We start from the raw sequence: 13,009 nt of genomic DNA, 5'->3' as shown, positions 1-13,009 counted from the left end.
GACCTCAGGTGATCTGCCCGCCTTGGCCTCCCAAAGTGCTGGGATTACAAGTGTGAGCCACCGCTCCCAGCCTCAGAGGGTTTTAAGCAGGAGAGTGATCATATTTTGGGCAGATCATTTGAACCCAGGAGTTCGAGGCTGCAGGGAGCTATGATTGTGCCACTGCACTCCAGCCTGGGTGACAGAGCAAGACTCTGTCTCCACAAAAAAAAAAAAAAAAAAAGGAATTGGAGAAGACAAGAGTAGAAGCAGGGGGATGAGTTACTGCTGTTGTCCAGGTAAGAGATGATGGTGACTTGAGCCAGGTGATGGGGGGTGAAGATGGAGAGAAGTGGATGTCTTGGGGACATATTTTGAAGGTAGATCTGGAGGTTTTTGTTGGTTTTGAATGGGGGATGGGAGAAAGGATAGAATGGCTTACAGATTTTGAGAGTTTGGCAACCCCGTGGGTGGATGGTGACTGATTTAGGGATGGAAAAGATGAGGGGCAGGACTGAACACGTATGGCCTCAGGCGTGTGGTTTAGGGCAAGGCAAGTTAAAGAGGCATGGTGAGTTGGCAGTGAAGTTTTGAATCTAAGGTTTAGAGGAGCAATCAGGGCTACACATTCAGATGTGGCAGTCTCAATCATTTAGACAATACTGAAAGTCAAGGAACTGGAGATGAATAACTAACACAAGAATCTAGGCAGAAAAGACCAAGATTTGGAGCCAGGTATGGTGGCTCACTTCTGTAATCCTAGGGCTTTGGGAAGCTGAGGCGGGAGGATTGCTTGAGCGCAGGAGTTTGACACTAGCCTGGGCAACATGGTGAGATGTTTTCTATATTATTAATGTTTACTTATTTATTTATATTTTTTTATTATTATTTTTTGAGATGGAGTCTTGCTGTGTCACCCAGGCTGGAGTGCAGTGGCATGATCTCAGCTCACTGCAACCGCCGTTCAAGTGATTCTCCTGCCTCAGCCTCCTGAGTAGCTGGGACTACAAGCACATGCCACCATGCTTGGCTAATTTTTGTATTTTTATTAGAGATGGGGTCTCACCATGTTGGCCAGGCTGGAGTACAGTGATGTAATCACAGCTCACTGCAGCCTCGAGCTCGTGGACTCAAGTGATCCTGCTGCCTCAGACTCCCAAAGTGCTGGGGTTACAGGCATCAGCCACTGTGCCACAGTGACTTGCCCTTTATGAGCCTATCTTCCCAAGAGATGGAATGCCTGAGTCTTTTCAAATCAAAGGTGTTTTTCCAGTGCAAGCCAATAAAGGTTTAATGACAGGATGGATGGATTGGGCCAGGCGAGCAGGCCATGCCTGCAGCACATCCTTCTGCTACTGGGAGAAAAGGTGCTGCTATAATTCAGAATATTTGTTCTTAAATTTTTCAGGGGGAGTCATGACAGAGGCTTTTAGGAATCTCCAGCCTAGCTCATTCAGGCCAGAGAGTCCCCAACACCCTTTGAAGGCTTCTTTCAACCTGCTTTTCCATCCTGTGCCCATACACACTTGCTGAAGTCCAGACAGATGTTCTGGACTCTTCCCTCCCAACCTTTGCTTCCTCAGTTGCCTCCATCTGGAATGCCTGCCCCGTTCTGTGCACATCCAAATCCAAATGCCACCCATCCTGCAGAGCCCCGTTTCAAGGCCACCTCCTCTGAAAAGCCTTCCTACACTTCCTCCTAAAAGGAAATAGGGTCAGGCGCAGTGGCTCATGCCTGTAATCCCAGGACTTTGGGAGGCCAAGGCAGAAGGATCACTTGAAAAACCAGGAGTTTTCTTTTTTTTTTTTTTTGAGACGGAGTCTTGCTCTGTCGCCCAGGCTGGGGTGCAGTGGCCGGATCTCAGCTCACTGCAAGCTCTGCCTCCCGGGTTTACGCCATTCTCCTACCTCAGCCTCCCAAGTAGCTGGGACTACAGGCGCCCGCCAACCCGCCCGGCTAGTTTTTTTGCATTTTTTAGTAGAGACAGGGTTTCACTGTGTTAGCCAGGATGGTCTCGATCTCCTAACCTTGTGATCCGCCCGTCTCGGCCTCCCAAAGTGCTGGGATTACAGGCTTGAGCCACGGCGCCCGGCCTTCTTCTTTTTTTCTTTCTTCCTTTTCTTTCTCTTTTCTTCTTCCTTCCTTCCTTCCTTCCTTTCTTGCTTTCTTTCTTTTTTTTTTTTTTTTTTTTTGAGACGGAGTCTCGCTGTGCCGCCCAGGCTGGAGTGCAGTGGCCGGATCTCTGCTCACTGCAAGCTCCGCCTCCCGGGTTCACGCCATTCTCCTGCCTCAGCCTCCCGAGTAGCTGGGACTACAGGCGCCCGCCACCGCGCCCGGCTAGTTTTTTGTATTTTTTTAGTAGAGACGGGGTTTCACCATGTTAGCCAGGATGGTCTCGATCTCCTGACCTCGTGATCCTCCCGTCTCGGCCTCTCAAAGTGCTGGGATTACAGGCTTGAGCCACCGCGCCCGGCCTCTTGCTTTCTTTCTTGCTTTCCTTCTTGCTTTCTTTCTTTCTTTCCTTTCTTTTTTTTTTTTTTTTTTTTTTTGGATGCTGTGTAGTGCTGTGATCTTGTCTCAATGCAACCTCAGCCTCCCGGGTTCAAGCCATTCTCCTTCCTCAGCTTCCAGCTTCCAAAATAGCTGGGATTACAGGCCTGTGCCACCACGCCTGGCTAATTTTTTTTGTATTTTTAGTAGAGACAGAGTTTCACCATGTTGGTCAGGCTGGTCTTAAACTCCTGACCTCAAATGATCCGCCTGCCTCAGCCTCCCAAAGTGCTGGGATTACAGACCACCGTGCCCGGCCTGAAGCCAGGGACCAGCCTAGGCAACGTAGCAAGACCCCATCTCTACAAAAACACTTTTAAACTTAGCTGGGTGTGGTGGTGTGTGCCTCTAGTCCCAGCTGCTCAGGGGAGGCTGAGGTGGGAGGATCATTTGAGCCTAGGATGTCAAGGCCACAGTGAGCTATGATTGTGCCACTGCATTTTAGTCTGGGTTACAGTCTCAAATAAAAAAAGTGGTACCAGTTTCAATTGCAGGAGATGCCAAGAGCCCCAAAAGAGTGAAAAGACAGTACCTATGGACCAGGCACTGTTCTAGCTGCTGGAGATACTGAACGTTCCTACGTTCCTGGTGCTTACATACTAGCAGAAGGGAACAATTTTTTTTTTTTTTTGAGACGAAGTCTTACTCTGTTGCCCAGACTGGAGTGCAATGGCACAATCTCGGCTCACTGCAACCTCCGCCTCCCAGTTCAAGCAATTCTCCTGTCTCAGCTTCCCAAGTAGCTGGGATTACAGGCGCCTGCCACCACGCCTGGCTAATTTTTGTATTTTTATTTATTTATTTATTTAGAGATGGAGTCTCTGTCACCCAGGCTGGAGTGCAGTGGTGTGATCTCGGCTCACTGCAACCTCTGCCTCCCAGGTTCAAGCGATTCTCCTGCCTCAGCTTCCTGAGTAGCTGAAACTACAGGCGCGTGCCACCACAGCCGGCTAATTTTTTGTATTTTTAGTAGAGACGGGGTTTCACAGTGTTAGCCAGGATGGTCTCGATCTCTTGACCTCGTGATCTGCCCACCTCGGCCTCCCAAAGTGCTGGGATTACAGGCGTGAGCCACCATGCCCGGCCCAGAAGGGGACAATTCTAAAGCGAACTAACACATTCTCAAGGGAATTATAGGCTAGGATAAGAGCTACGAAGCAAATAAACCAGGTGATGCATTGGAGAGTGGCTGGTTGTTGGCTGGGAGGTGGGAGAGGGCCTTTATGAAGAGGTTTTATTTGAACTGAGACAGAACTGAGAACGAGCCAGCCAGGTGAGTGTGAGGTGAGGTTCCAGACAGAGGGAACTGCAAGCACAAAGGATCTTGATTTGTTTGAAGTGCCAGGGAAGGCTGATGGGCCAGCAGGTAGTGAGAGAGGTAGAGAGAGTGCCATGAGATGAAATTGGAGATCTGTAGCAGGGGTGGGAAATTGCTGGAAAAGCTGTTTAAGCACTTTGAGCAGGAGAAAAATGGATTGAATTGATTTACCTATTTTTTGATGTTGATGTTAATATATTTGCATAACTGGCTATGTAAATATTCAATGTTGGCTGGGCACGGTGACTTACATCTGTAATCCCAGGATTACTTTGGGAGGCCAAGGCAGGTGGATCACTTGAGGTCAGGAGTTCGAGACCAGCCTAGCCAACATGGTGAAACCCTGTCTCTACTGAAAATACAAAAACTAGCCAGGCATGGTGGCGTCTGCCTATAATCCCAGCTACTCGGGAGGCTGAGGCGGGAGAATCGCTTGAAGCCAGGAGGCAGAGGTTGCAATGACCTGCTATCATGCCACTGCACTCCAGCCTGGGCAACACAGTGAGACTCCATCTCAAAAAAAAAAAAAAATTCAATGTCCAATGCTATAGTATGACTACATTTCATTTGTTCTATAAGGTTGTTTTGGGCTCGAGTTGGTAAGTTGGTTTGTTTTACAGGGTTTTCACTGGGTTGATTCATTTTTTGTTATCATTTGCTAATTTTCTTTTTTTTTTTTTTGGAATGAAGTTTTGCTCTTGTTGCCAGGCTGGAGCACAGTGGCATGATCTTGGCTCACTGCAACCTCTTCCTCCCGGGTTCAAGTGATTCTCCTGCCTCAGCCTCCTGAGTAGCTGGGATTACAGGCACCCACCACCACGCCCGGCTAATTTTTGTATATTTAGTAGAGACGGGGTTTCACCATGTTGACCAGGCTGGTCTTGAACTTCTGACCCCAGGTGATCCACCTACCTCAGCCTCCCAAAGTGCTGGAATTACAGGCGTCAGCCAGCACACCCGGCTTTCTTTCTTTCTTTTTTCTTTTTTTTGAGACGGAGTCTCATTCTTGTTGCCAGGCTGGAGTGCAATGGCGCGATCTCGGCTCACTGCAACCTCCACCTCCAGGGTTCAAGCGATTCTCCTGCCTCAGCCTCCCGAGTAGCTGGGACTACAGGCGCCTGCCACCACTCCCAGCTAATTTTGTATTTTTAGTAGAGACAAGGTTTCTCCATGATGGTAAGGCTGGTCTCGAACTCCCAACCTCAGGTGATCTGCCTGCCTTAGCCTCCCACAGTGCTGGGATTACAGGTGTGAGCCACTGCGCCCGGCAGTCGTTTGCTAATTTTCTAAATGATTATCACTGATTTTTTTTTTTTTTTTTTTGGTAGAGACAGAGTCTCATTTTGTTGCTCAGGCTGCTTTTGAATTCCTGGCCTCAAGCAGTCCTCCTGCCTCAGCCTCCCAAAGTGCTGAGATTACGGGCATGAACCACCATGCCTGGCCACTAATGGTTTTCACATCTTCGATTATCCTGCCAATAGAATTTTCACACAATTAAATGTATCAATATTATATTAGTTTCATATTTTTCTTTTCTGGAAGGCCTTTCTGGAAGGCCTTCCAGACTCCCTGTCCAGTATGGGCTGGTTGCTCTGTAAGCCTACTGTATAGCTATTACCTTCACCTCTCTCCTGTGCTGGGTTGTATTTCCTGAATCTCATGTTTTTCTTTGTTTGCTTCCTTGTTGTTTTTTGTTTTGTTTTGTTTTTTGTTTTTTTTGAGACAGAATCACACTTTGTCACCCAGGCTGGAGTACAGTGGTGCAATTTCAGCTCACTGCCACCTCTGCCTCCCGGGTTCAGGTGATTCTCCTACCTCAGCCTCCCAAGTTGCTGGGATTGCAGGCACCCGCCACCAACTACGCCTGGCTAATTTTTGTATTTTTAGTAGAGACAGGGTTTTCTTTTTCTTTTTTCTTTTTTCTTTTTTTTGAAATAGGGTCTCGCTCTGTCACCCAGGCTGGAGTACAGTGGCACAATCTTGGCTCACTGCAAACTCTGCCTCCTGGGTTCAAGCAGTTCTCCTGCCTCAGCCTCCCAAGTAGTAGCTGGGATTACAGGCACCTGCCACCATGCCCGGCTAATTTTTTGTATTTTTAGTAGAGACAGGGTTTCACCATATTGGCCAGGCTGGTCTTGTACTCCTGACCTTGTGATCCGCCCGCCTCGGCCTCCCAAAGTACTGGGATTATAGGTGTGAGCCACCACATCTGGCCTGCTTCCTTGTTTTGTTGGAGCATATCCTCTGGTAGTTTCTTGAGAAAAAGTATATGGGATGAAGCCACTTTGATACCCTGCATGCCCCAAGATATCTTTATTCTACTTATTTGAAAAATGTGGCTTGCTGTATACTTCTACATAGATTATCACTTACCCTCAGAATTTTGAAGGCATTGCTTTATTTTTTCGTGTGTGTTTTTGAATATTTTTTTCTGAGACAGGGTCTCACTCTGTTGCTCAAGCAATCCTCGCGCCTCTACCTCAGGCACATGCCACCACGCCTGGGTAAACTTAATTTTATAATTTTTTTGTAGAGATAGGATCTCACTGTATTGCCCAGGCTGGTCACAAACTCCTAGGCTCAAGTGATCCTCCTGGCTCGGCTTCCCAAAGTGCTGGAATTACAGGTGTGAGCCACTGCACCTAGCTGCTTTATTGTTTTTAAGCTTCCAATTTGAGGTTGCGAAGTCTGATGTCACTATGACATACAAAGGTGTGTCATTATTCCCACACCTTTGTATGTGATCATAGTGATCAGAAGCATGAGTTCTGGAGTCAGACCGCCTACAAGACTGACTATGCAACCTTGGACAAATTTCTTATTCTCCCTATACCTCAGCTTCCTCATATGCAAATCGGGGTTGTTAGAAGATTGGGTTAATACATATAAAGCACTTACTTCCTGCACAGAGTATGTGCTGTATAAACATTTGCTATCATTATTATTAGGATCTCTTCTTCATACCTGGCATTTTGAAATTTAATAAAATTATCATGGGTCTTTTAAAATGTACTATGCTAGGAATTCAAGAGGTATGTGGTTTACGACTTTTAAGTTCTAGAAAACTTTGATAATATTTTTTCTTCCATCTGCTTTACTGCCTTATTCTAGAACTCCACTTAGATGTTGAACCTCCTGCCTCATTTGATCTTCATAGATTTTCTTTTATTATGCATCTTTTTGGGCTACTTTTTGTTTTTAATTTTACTTCAAGTTCTGGGATACATGTGCAGAACATGCAGGCCTGTTACATAGGTATACATGTGCCATGGTGGTTTGCTGCACCTATCAACCCGTCATCTAGGTTTTAAGCCCCGCATGCATTACCTATTTGTCCTAATGTTCTCCCTCCCCTTGCCCCCAACCCCCTAGTAGGTCCCGGTGTGTGATGTTCCCCTCCCTGTGTCTGTGTGTTCTCATTTGTTCAACTCCCACTTATGAGTGAGAATTTGTGTTTTTTGGTCTTCTGTTCCTGTGTTAGTTTGCTAAGAATGATGGCTTCCAGCTTCATCTATATCCCTGCGAAGGACATGAACTCATTCCTTGTTATGGCTACATGGTCTACTTTCTTATTTATTTATTTATTTATTTATTTATTTATTTTTGAGATAGAGTCTTGCTCTGTCACCCAGGCTGGAGTGCAGTGGCGTGGTCTTGGCTCACTGCCAGCTCTGCCTCCCAGGTTCACACCATTCTCCTGCCTCAGCCTCCCAAGTAGCTGGGACTACAAGCACCTGCCACCACGCCCGGCTAATTTTTTGTATTTTTAGTAGGGGTTTCACCGTGGTAGCCAGGATGGTCTCGATCTCCTGACCTCGTGATCCACCCGCCTTGGCCTCCCAAAGTGCTGGGATTACAGGCGTGAGTCACTGCGCCCGGCTTATTTATTGAGACAGGGTCTCACTGTGTCACCCAGGCTGGACTGCAGTGGTGCAATCTCAGCTCACTGCAGCCTCCACCTCCCAGGCTCAAGCGATCCTCCCACCCTAGCCTCCAGAGAAGCTGGGACTACAAATGCACACCACCATGCCCTGCTAATTTTTGTATTTTTTGTAGAGACAGGTTTTTGCTATGTTGCCCAGGTTGGTATTGAACTCATGGGCTCAAGCCTGCCTTGGCCTCCTAAAGTGCAAGTTATTACAGGTGTGAGTTACTGCACCTGGCCTTTTGGGGCTACTTGCTGATGAATTTCTGCAACTTTATGCCTCCTATTAGAAATTTTTTTTTTTTTTTTTTTTTTTTTTTTTTTTTTGAGACAGAGTTTTGCTCTTGTTGTCCAGGCTGAAGTGCAATGGCATGATCTCGGCTCACTGTATCCTCTGCCTCCTGGGTTCAAGTGATTCTCCTGCCTCAGCCTCCCAAGTAGCTGGGATTACAGGCACGTGCCACCAAGCCCAGCTAATTTTTATATTTTTAGTAAAGGTGGGGTTTCACCATGTCGGCCAGGCTGGTCTCAAACTCCTGACCTCTGGTGATCCGCCCACCTTTTGGCCTCCCAAAATGCTGGGATTACAGGCATGAGCCACCACTCCCAGCCCCCTACTAAAAATTTTCAAGTTTTATCTTTATCTTTATATTCTAAGTGGCTGGTTCTCTTAATTATTGCTTTGTGGATTTTTTTTTTTATTCTTTTTTCCTATTTCCTGTATTGTCCCTCTGAGTTTCCTTTTTCTGTTTAAGTTAGAGGCTCTCCTCACATGCCTGGTGATCCTTGACTGCTCATATTTAAGAATGAAGCATTAAAAAGCTTAACATTAGCTGGGCGTGGTGGCTCACGCCTGTAATCCCAGCACTTCGGGAGGCTGAGGTGGGTAGATTGAGGTTAGGAGTTCAAGACCAGCCTAGCCAATTTGGTGAAACCACATCTTTCCTAAGAACACAAAATTCACCGGGTGTGGTGGCACACACTTGTAATCTCAGCTACTTGGGAGGCTGAGGCAGAGGTTGCAGTGAGCCGAGATCATACCACTGCACTCCAGCCTTGGCAACAGAGTGACTCTGGGGAGAAAAAAAAACAAAAAAAAAAACAAAAAAACCCAAAAAAAACCCAGCTTAACATCATTCAATAAAGGCTTTCACCTAGGAGGCCTTGTGGTACAGTGATTTTGGGCTTTTTTTATTTTTTTGAGACAGGGTTTCACTCCCATTGCCCAGGCTGGACTGCAGTGTTTGTGCACTGCAACCTCTGCCTTGTGGGTTCAAGGTTCTCCCACTTCAGCCTCCCGAGTAGCTGGGACTACAGGGGCATGCTATCACGCTTGGGTATTTTTGTATTTTTTTTGTTTTAGTAGAGACAGAGTTTTGCCATATTGGCCAGGCTGAACTTGAACCCCTGAGCTCAAGAGATCGGCCCACCTTGGCCTCCCAAAGTGCTGGGATTATAGGCGTGAGCCACTGGGCTTGGCCTGGCCAGTGTTTTTAGTAGCTAGTTGAGGAAGCGGGCTGGGCAGTCTCATTTTAGATTTTTATTCTCTTTTCAGTTAGGCTCCCTATCCTCTGCTGTGTGTGGTGCTCCCAACTTTACCTGCGTAGGTGAGGGGCAGTCACCTGGCTGTGTGAAATAAGAGTGTGGAGAACGCTAGAGATCTAATTACCGTGTATAAACTCTCAACCAGTATGTTTTTATCCCCAGCCCTTACCCCATCTTCTGAGCAATCTTCTTGCTTCTTGTTTTCCCCTACTGTGAAGGATTCCTCTAAGTCAGTTACCCCTCTTCCACCTCCTTTCCATCTTTCAAGAATTGTTGACACCTTCCTTTTGCTATTTCCTGCCCCATCCTCTAACCCTTGGGGTGTATGCCTGCTTTGAGTCCTTTTCTGTCATCTCAGGGGGAAGGTACAACCCTAAATCTGGGTGTTAAATCCCCCAATTCACCAGGATCAGGGAAAACACTCACTCTGCTATGCCAGACTCAATGTATCGTTTTATGACTGTATTGAATTTCAAACAACCAAACATTAGCCAGAAGAGTTTTTCAAGGTCTCTTTTATTTATTTAGCAAGAAATTACTCTTTATTGATCAAATCACCAGGAATTTGCAGCAAAAGACTTAACATCTTAATGACCACCAAGGCCTGGGCTCTGAGGCTTGCTCTGCCTCTCCCAGTCCTTAATGGAGTTTAGAGGGAGAGACGTCATTAACAGAGACCAAGTCAGATGGTTGCAGGTCCTCCTTTCCCAGTCATCAGACAAGCTGCTCAATTCTTGTCCAGAGCAGGAAAGAGCCAGTACTTCAGTAACATTGAATAAAGAATTTGATGTTGCATTATACGATCTCTCTTGACAATTTAGTTATCAACAATATTGCTCCAAAACTCATTTGCTTCTGATCTAAATTTTTTTCATTTTGCAATTTACTTTGTGTGTTATTTTAATAATCTCACTCCCTGTGCAGAAATTAATCAACCCAGTGCAAAGAAAAATCCCTCAACCTGGAATAGCCTCATGTTACTTTGGAAAGAGAAAACAGAGGTATTTTTGCTCCTCTTCTACCCAAGTGATGAACAAACATCCCCCCAAAGTTCAAAATGTTACTCTGGCCTCAGAATGTACATAAAGGCTGCTTTTGATGGGCTGATTCCAATCACCTAGAAAGGGCAGCCAGAACCACTATGCAGGCAGCCTTCTTTGGAAATTTCTTAAAATCAACTCTTGAGAACCATCCGTGATTGTGGACAATGGCTCTAAAGTCCAAACAACTTCTGTTCTTTCATCTCACGAGCTAGGCTCAGAGGAGGCATTTGAACTGTCATGAGCAAGAGCAGCAGCTGTGGCCCCACGAGGTAGGACTTCAATAACTCGCGGCTTGTCAATGATCCGGGCCGTTCGGTTTCCCTTTTCCACAATGCCAACGATCCACGCTTGGTGACCCTCTCCGTACTTGGAGGATTTGATTTCGGAACAAAAGCGAGCCGCCTGCTCTCTTGGTAGACAAATCAGTAATCCCCCAGAGGTTTCAGCTGAGGTTCCTTGAAGAAGCCCAAACCGTCCACTGGCCTTGCTGACGGCAGCCATCTTGGCAATTATCGGCAGATTATGAATAACAAAGGACACTTCATTTCTTTGTTGTTTTGCAAGGTTCTGGGAGTGTCCCAGAATGCCAAAACCTGTGATATCTGTGGCCGCATGGGCATTAAATGTGTGCATTAAACCTGCAGCAGTTCTGTTGAGGGTAGCCATATTGAACATGGCTTCCTGATAGGCCAGCTCCACCTCTTCTCTGGAGACCACCATCTTTACTTTATTCCATCTTTCAGGATTATCCAGCCATTGGTGGGCATTGACAGCAACCTGGGTTCCTAATGGTTTGGTTAACACCAGCACGTCCCCAACGACGGCACTGTCCGGCATTATGAACTCATTTGGCTGGCATACCACAGTGGCAACTCCACCGATTATAATCCAAGGGTTGACCACCGTTTGCCCACCGGTCACTGCCGTCCCTCCTTCCTCCGCGGCATCCCGAAAGCCTTTGACCATGAGTGGCGTTACCTTTTCGCGTTCCTCCTCACTCATACTCTGGCTGACACTGAGCAACATCAACATGTTGTCACACTCAGTAATCCCCATGGCGTAGAGGTCACTCAGCACGTTGGCACAAGCTATGCGCCCCATCATGTAGGGATCTTCCACCAAGGGGTAAAAGAAGTCCGTGGTCTGCACCAGTGACAGGCCCCCGTGCCTCAGGGGGATGACGCAAGAGTCCATCCCGATGCCCAGGGCTGGAAAGGTGGGGCTGGAGCCCGCTCCTGTTGGCATGCCGGCTTCCTGGGACGCCTCTTCCTGGCCGCCCACCAGGCCCCGGCCCAGCTGGGGCCGCACGTCCGGCCGCGTCAGTCCCGCCAGGAGTTTGAGCAACGTCTCCTGCGGGACCTTGCAGCCTCAGCCCTTCATGCCGGAGAAGCCCGTCAGCCGCCAGCTCGGGCTGAGGCCCAACGCCTGGGGCTCGAAGGGCCGGTAGTTCGAGAAGCTCCGGCCCACAGTCAAGCCCGCCGGGCCCGAGGAGCCTTCCGCTGCTGCCACTGCCGCCATCGCCTCTCCGCAGGCGCCCGTCGCCGAGGCTTCCGCCATCGCGCCTGCCCGGCAGGGAAGGGAGGGGAGAAGAGGGCCCTTTTATTTTCCACTCAGGTTAATATGAAGTAAAAGTCAAATATTACCTGCAGGGATTCTACCCAGCGCGACTCACACCGCGAGTCCCACGGCAGGCGCAATCTTCCTGATAGAGGAGCCGCCGGACTCCCTTATTTATACCCCAGGTGATTGACAGCTGCAACATCCAATGACGACTCCGCCACCGAGAGGCGGGCTTCCTAGACTCTAAAAGGCGCAACAACCTCAGGCTTGCAAAACCCATCGCAAAGGGATTGCAGAACGTCACGTGTTTTCCTTCGCTCTCGTAGTAATGTAAATGGTTTCTTGGCAGCGGCTGACGGAACATTGCTCCTTTCGAGTAACTTCCAAGTCCAACAAATTGTAGACGAGGGAAGATTGGTCACTCGACAAACCTCATGATCGGCAGGATTCAAGGGTCACTTGACAGCGCACATGATCGATCCAGGGTAGCAACATAGCCCAAGGGGAAAAACAGAAAGCTTGAGAAATTAGAAATTAAACTACTACCATTAAGTAAGCAAACTGCAGGCAGCATCAGTATAATGAAATGTTAACATGAACTTCAAGAACTCTAGGACTCAGGAGGTCGAGGCTGCAGTGAGCTGTGACTGCGCCACTGCACTCCAGTCTGGGCGACACAGCGAGAAACTGACTCTAAAAAAGCAAACAACAATAACAAACAAACAAACAGCCCCCGACAAAAAAAAAAAAAGAGAGAGAGAGAGAGATTTAGGACTGAAAGTCCAGACACCTGCATGGATTCTAATGGTGCTTCCCAGCAGCTGTGTGTGGAGTCACTTTCAGCATCGGTTGACTCATCCATCTGTGGAACAGAGGAGGTTACACAGGACTGGTCTATTCTAAAATTTCTATATCGCTGTAAATATATATAGCCATGAAGGGCAGTTTGCCAATATCTATTAAAAACTCCACCTCCTGGGTTCAAGTGATTCTCCTGTTTCAGCCTCCTGAATAGCTGGGATTACAGGTATGCACCACCACACTCGGCTAATTACTGCATTTTTAGTAGAGACGGCGTTTCACCATGT

At 47.5% G+C, this 13,009-nt stretch overlaps 1 protein-coding gene across 7 annotated transcripts; it reads right to left on the bottom strand.

Annotated features, from left to right (window-relative positions):
* Positions 1 to 9,816: 9,816 nt before the first annotated feature.
* SEPHS2 (selenophosphate synthetase 2) lies at positions 9,817 to 12,364 on the bottom strand. Of its 7 annotated transcripts, none has more exons than XM_025369907.1 (2): positions 11,000 to 12,364; positions 9,817 to 10,807 (listed from the first exon to the last, which is right to left on the bottom strand). In XM_025369907.1, the coding sequence occupies exons 1-2, from the start codon at positions 11,916 to 11,918 to the stop codon at positions 10,563 to 10,565; spliced, it is 1,164 nt and encodes a 387-aa protein (XP_025225692.1). In that variant the 5' UTR covers positions 11,919 to 12,364; the 3' UTR covers positions 9,817 to 10,562. The 7 variants fall into 7 exon arrangements, with proteins under 7 accessions (XP_025225692.1, XP_025225686.1, XP_025225688.1 ...); XM_025369901.1 differs by having other exon boundaries at positions 9,817 to 11,293; positions 11,348 to 12,364; XM_025369903.1 differs by having other exon boundaries at positions 9,817 to 11,583; positions 11,665 to 12,364.
* Between the last annotated feature and the right edge of the window lie 645 nt (positions 12,365 to 13,009).

The sequence above is a fragment of the Theropithecus gelada genome, chromosome 20 (genome assembly GCF_003255815.1).
Source record: "Theropithecus gelada isolate Dixy chromosome 20, Tgel_1.0, whole genome shotgun sequence".
Lineage (NCBI taxonomy): Eukaryota > Metazoa > Chordata > Mammalia > Primates > Cercopithecidae > Theropithecus > Theropithecus gelada.
Note: the sequence above shows the minus strand (reverse complement) of the source record. Positions and strands in the feature narration are given on the sequence as shown.

Coding starts and splice junctions, on each gene's coding strand:
- SEPHS2 (XM_025369906.1), bottom strand. CDS start 11,918: ATGGCGGAAGCCTCGGCGACGGGCGCCTGCGGAGAGGCGATGGCGGCA. Junction 11,616..11,786: donor ACCGGCCCTTCGAGCCCCAG/GCGTTGGGCCTC, acceptor GAGGCGTCCCAG/GAAGCCGGCATGCCAACAGG.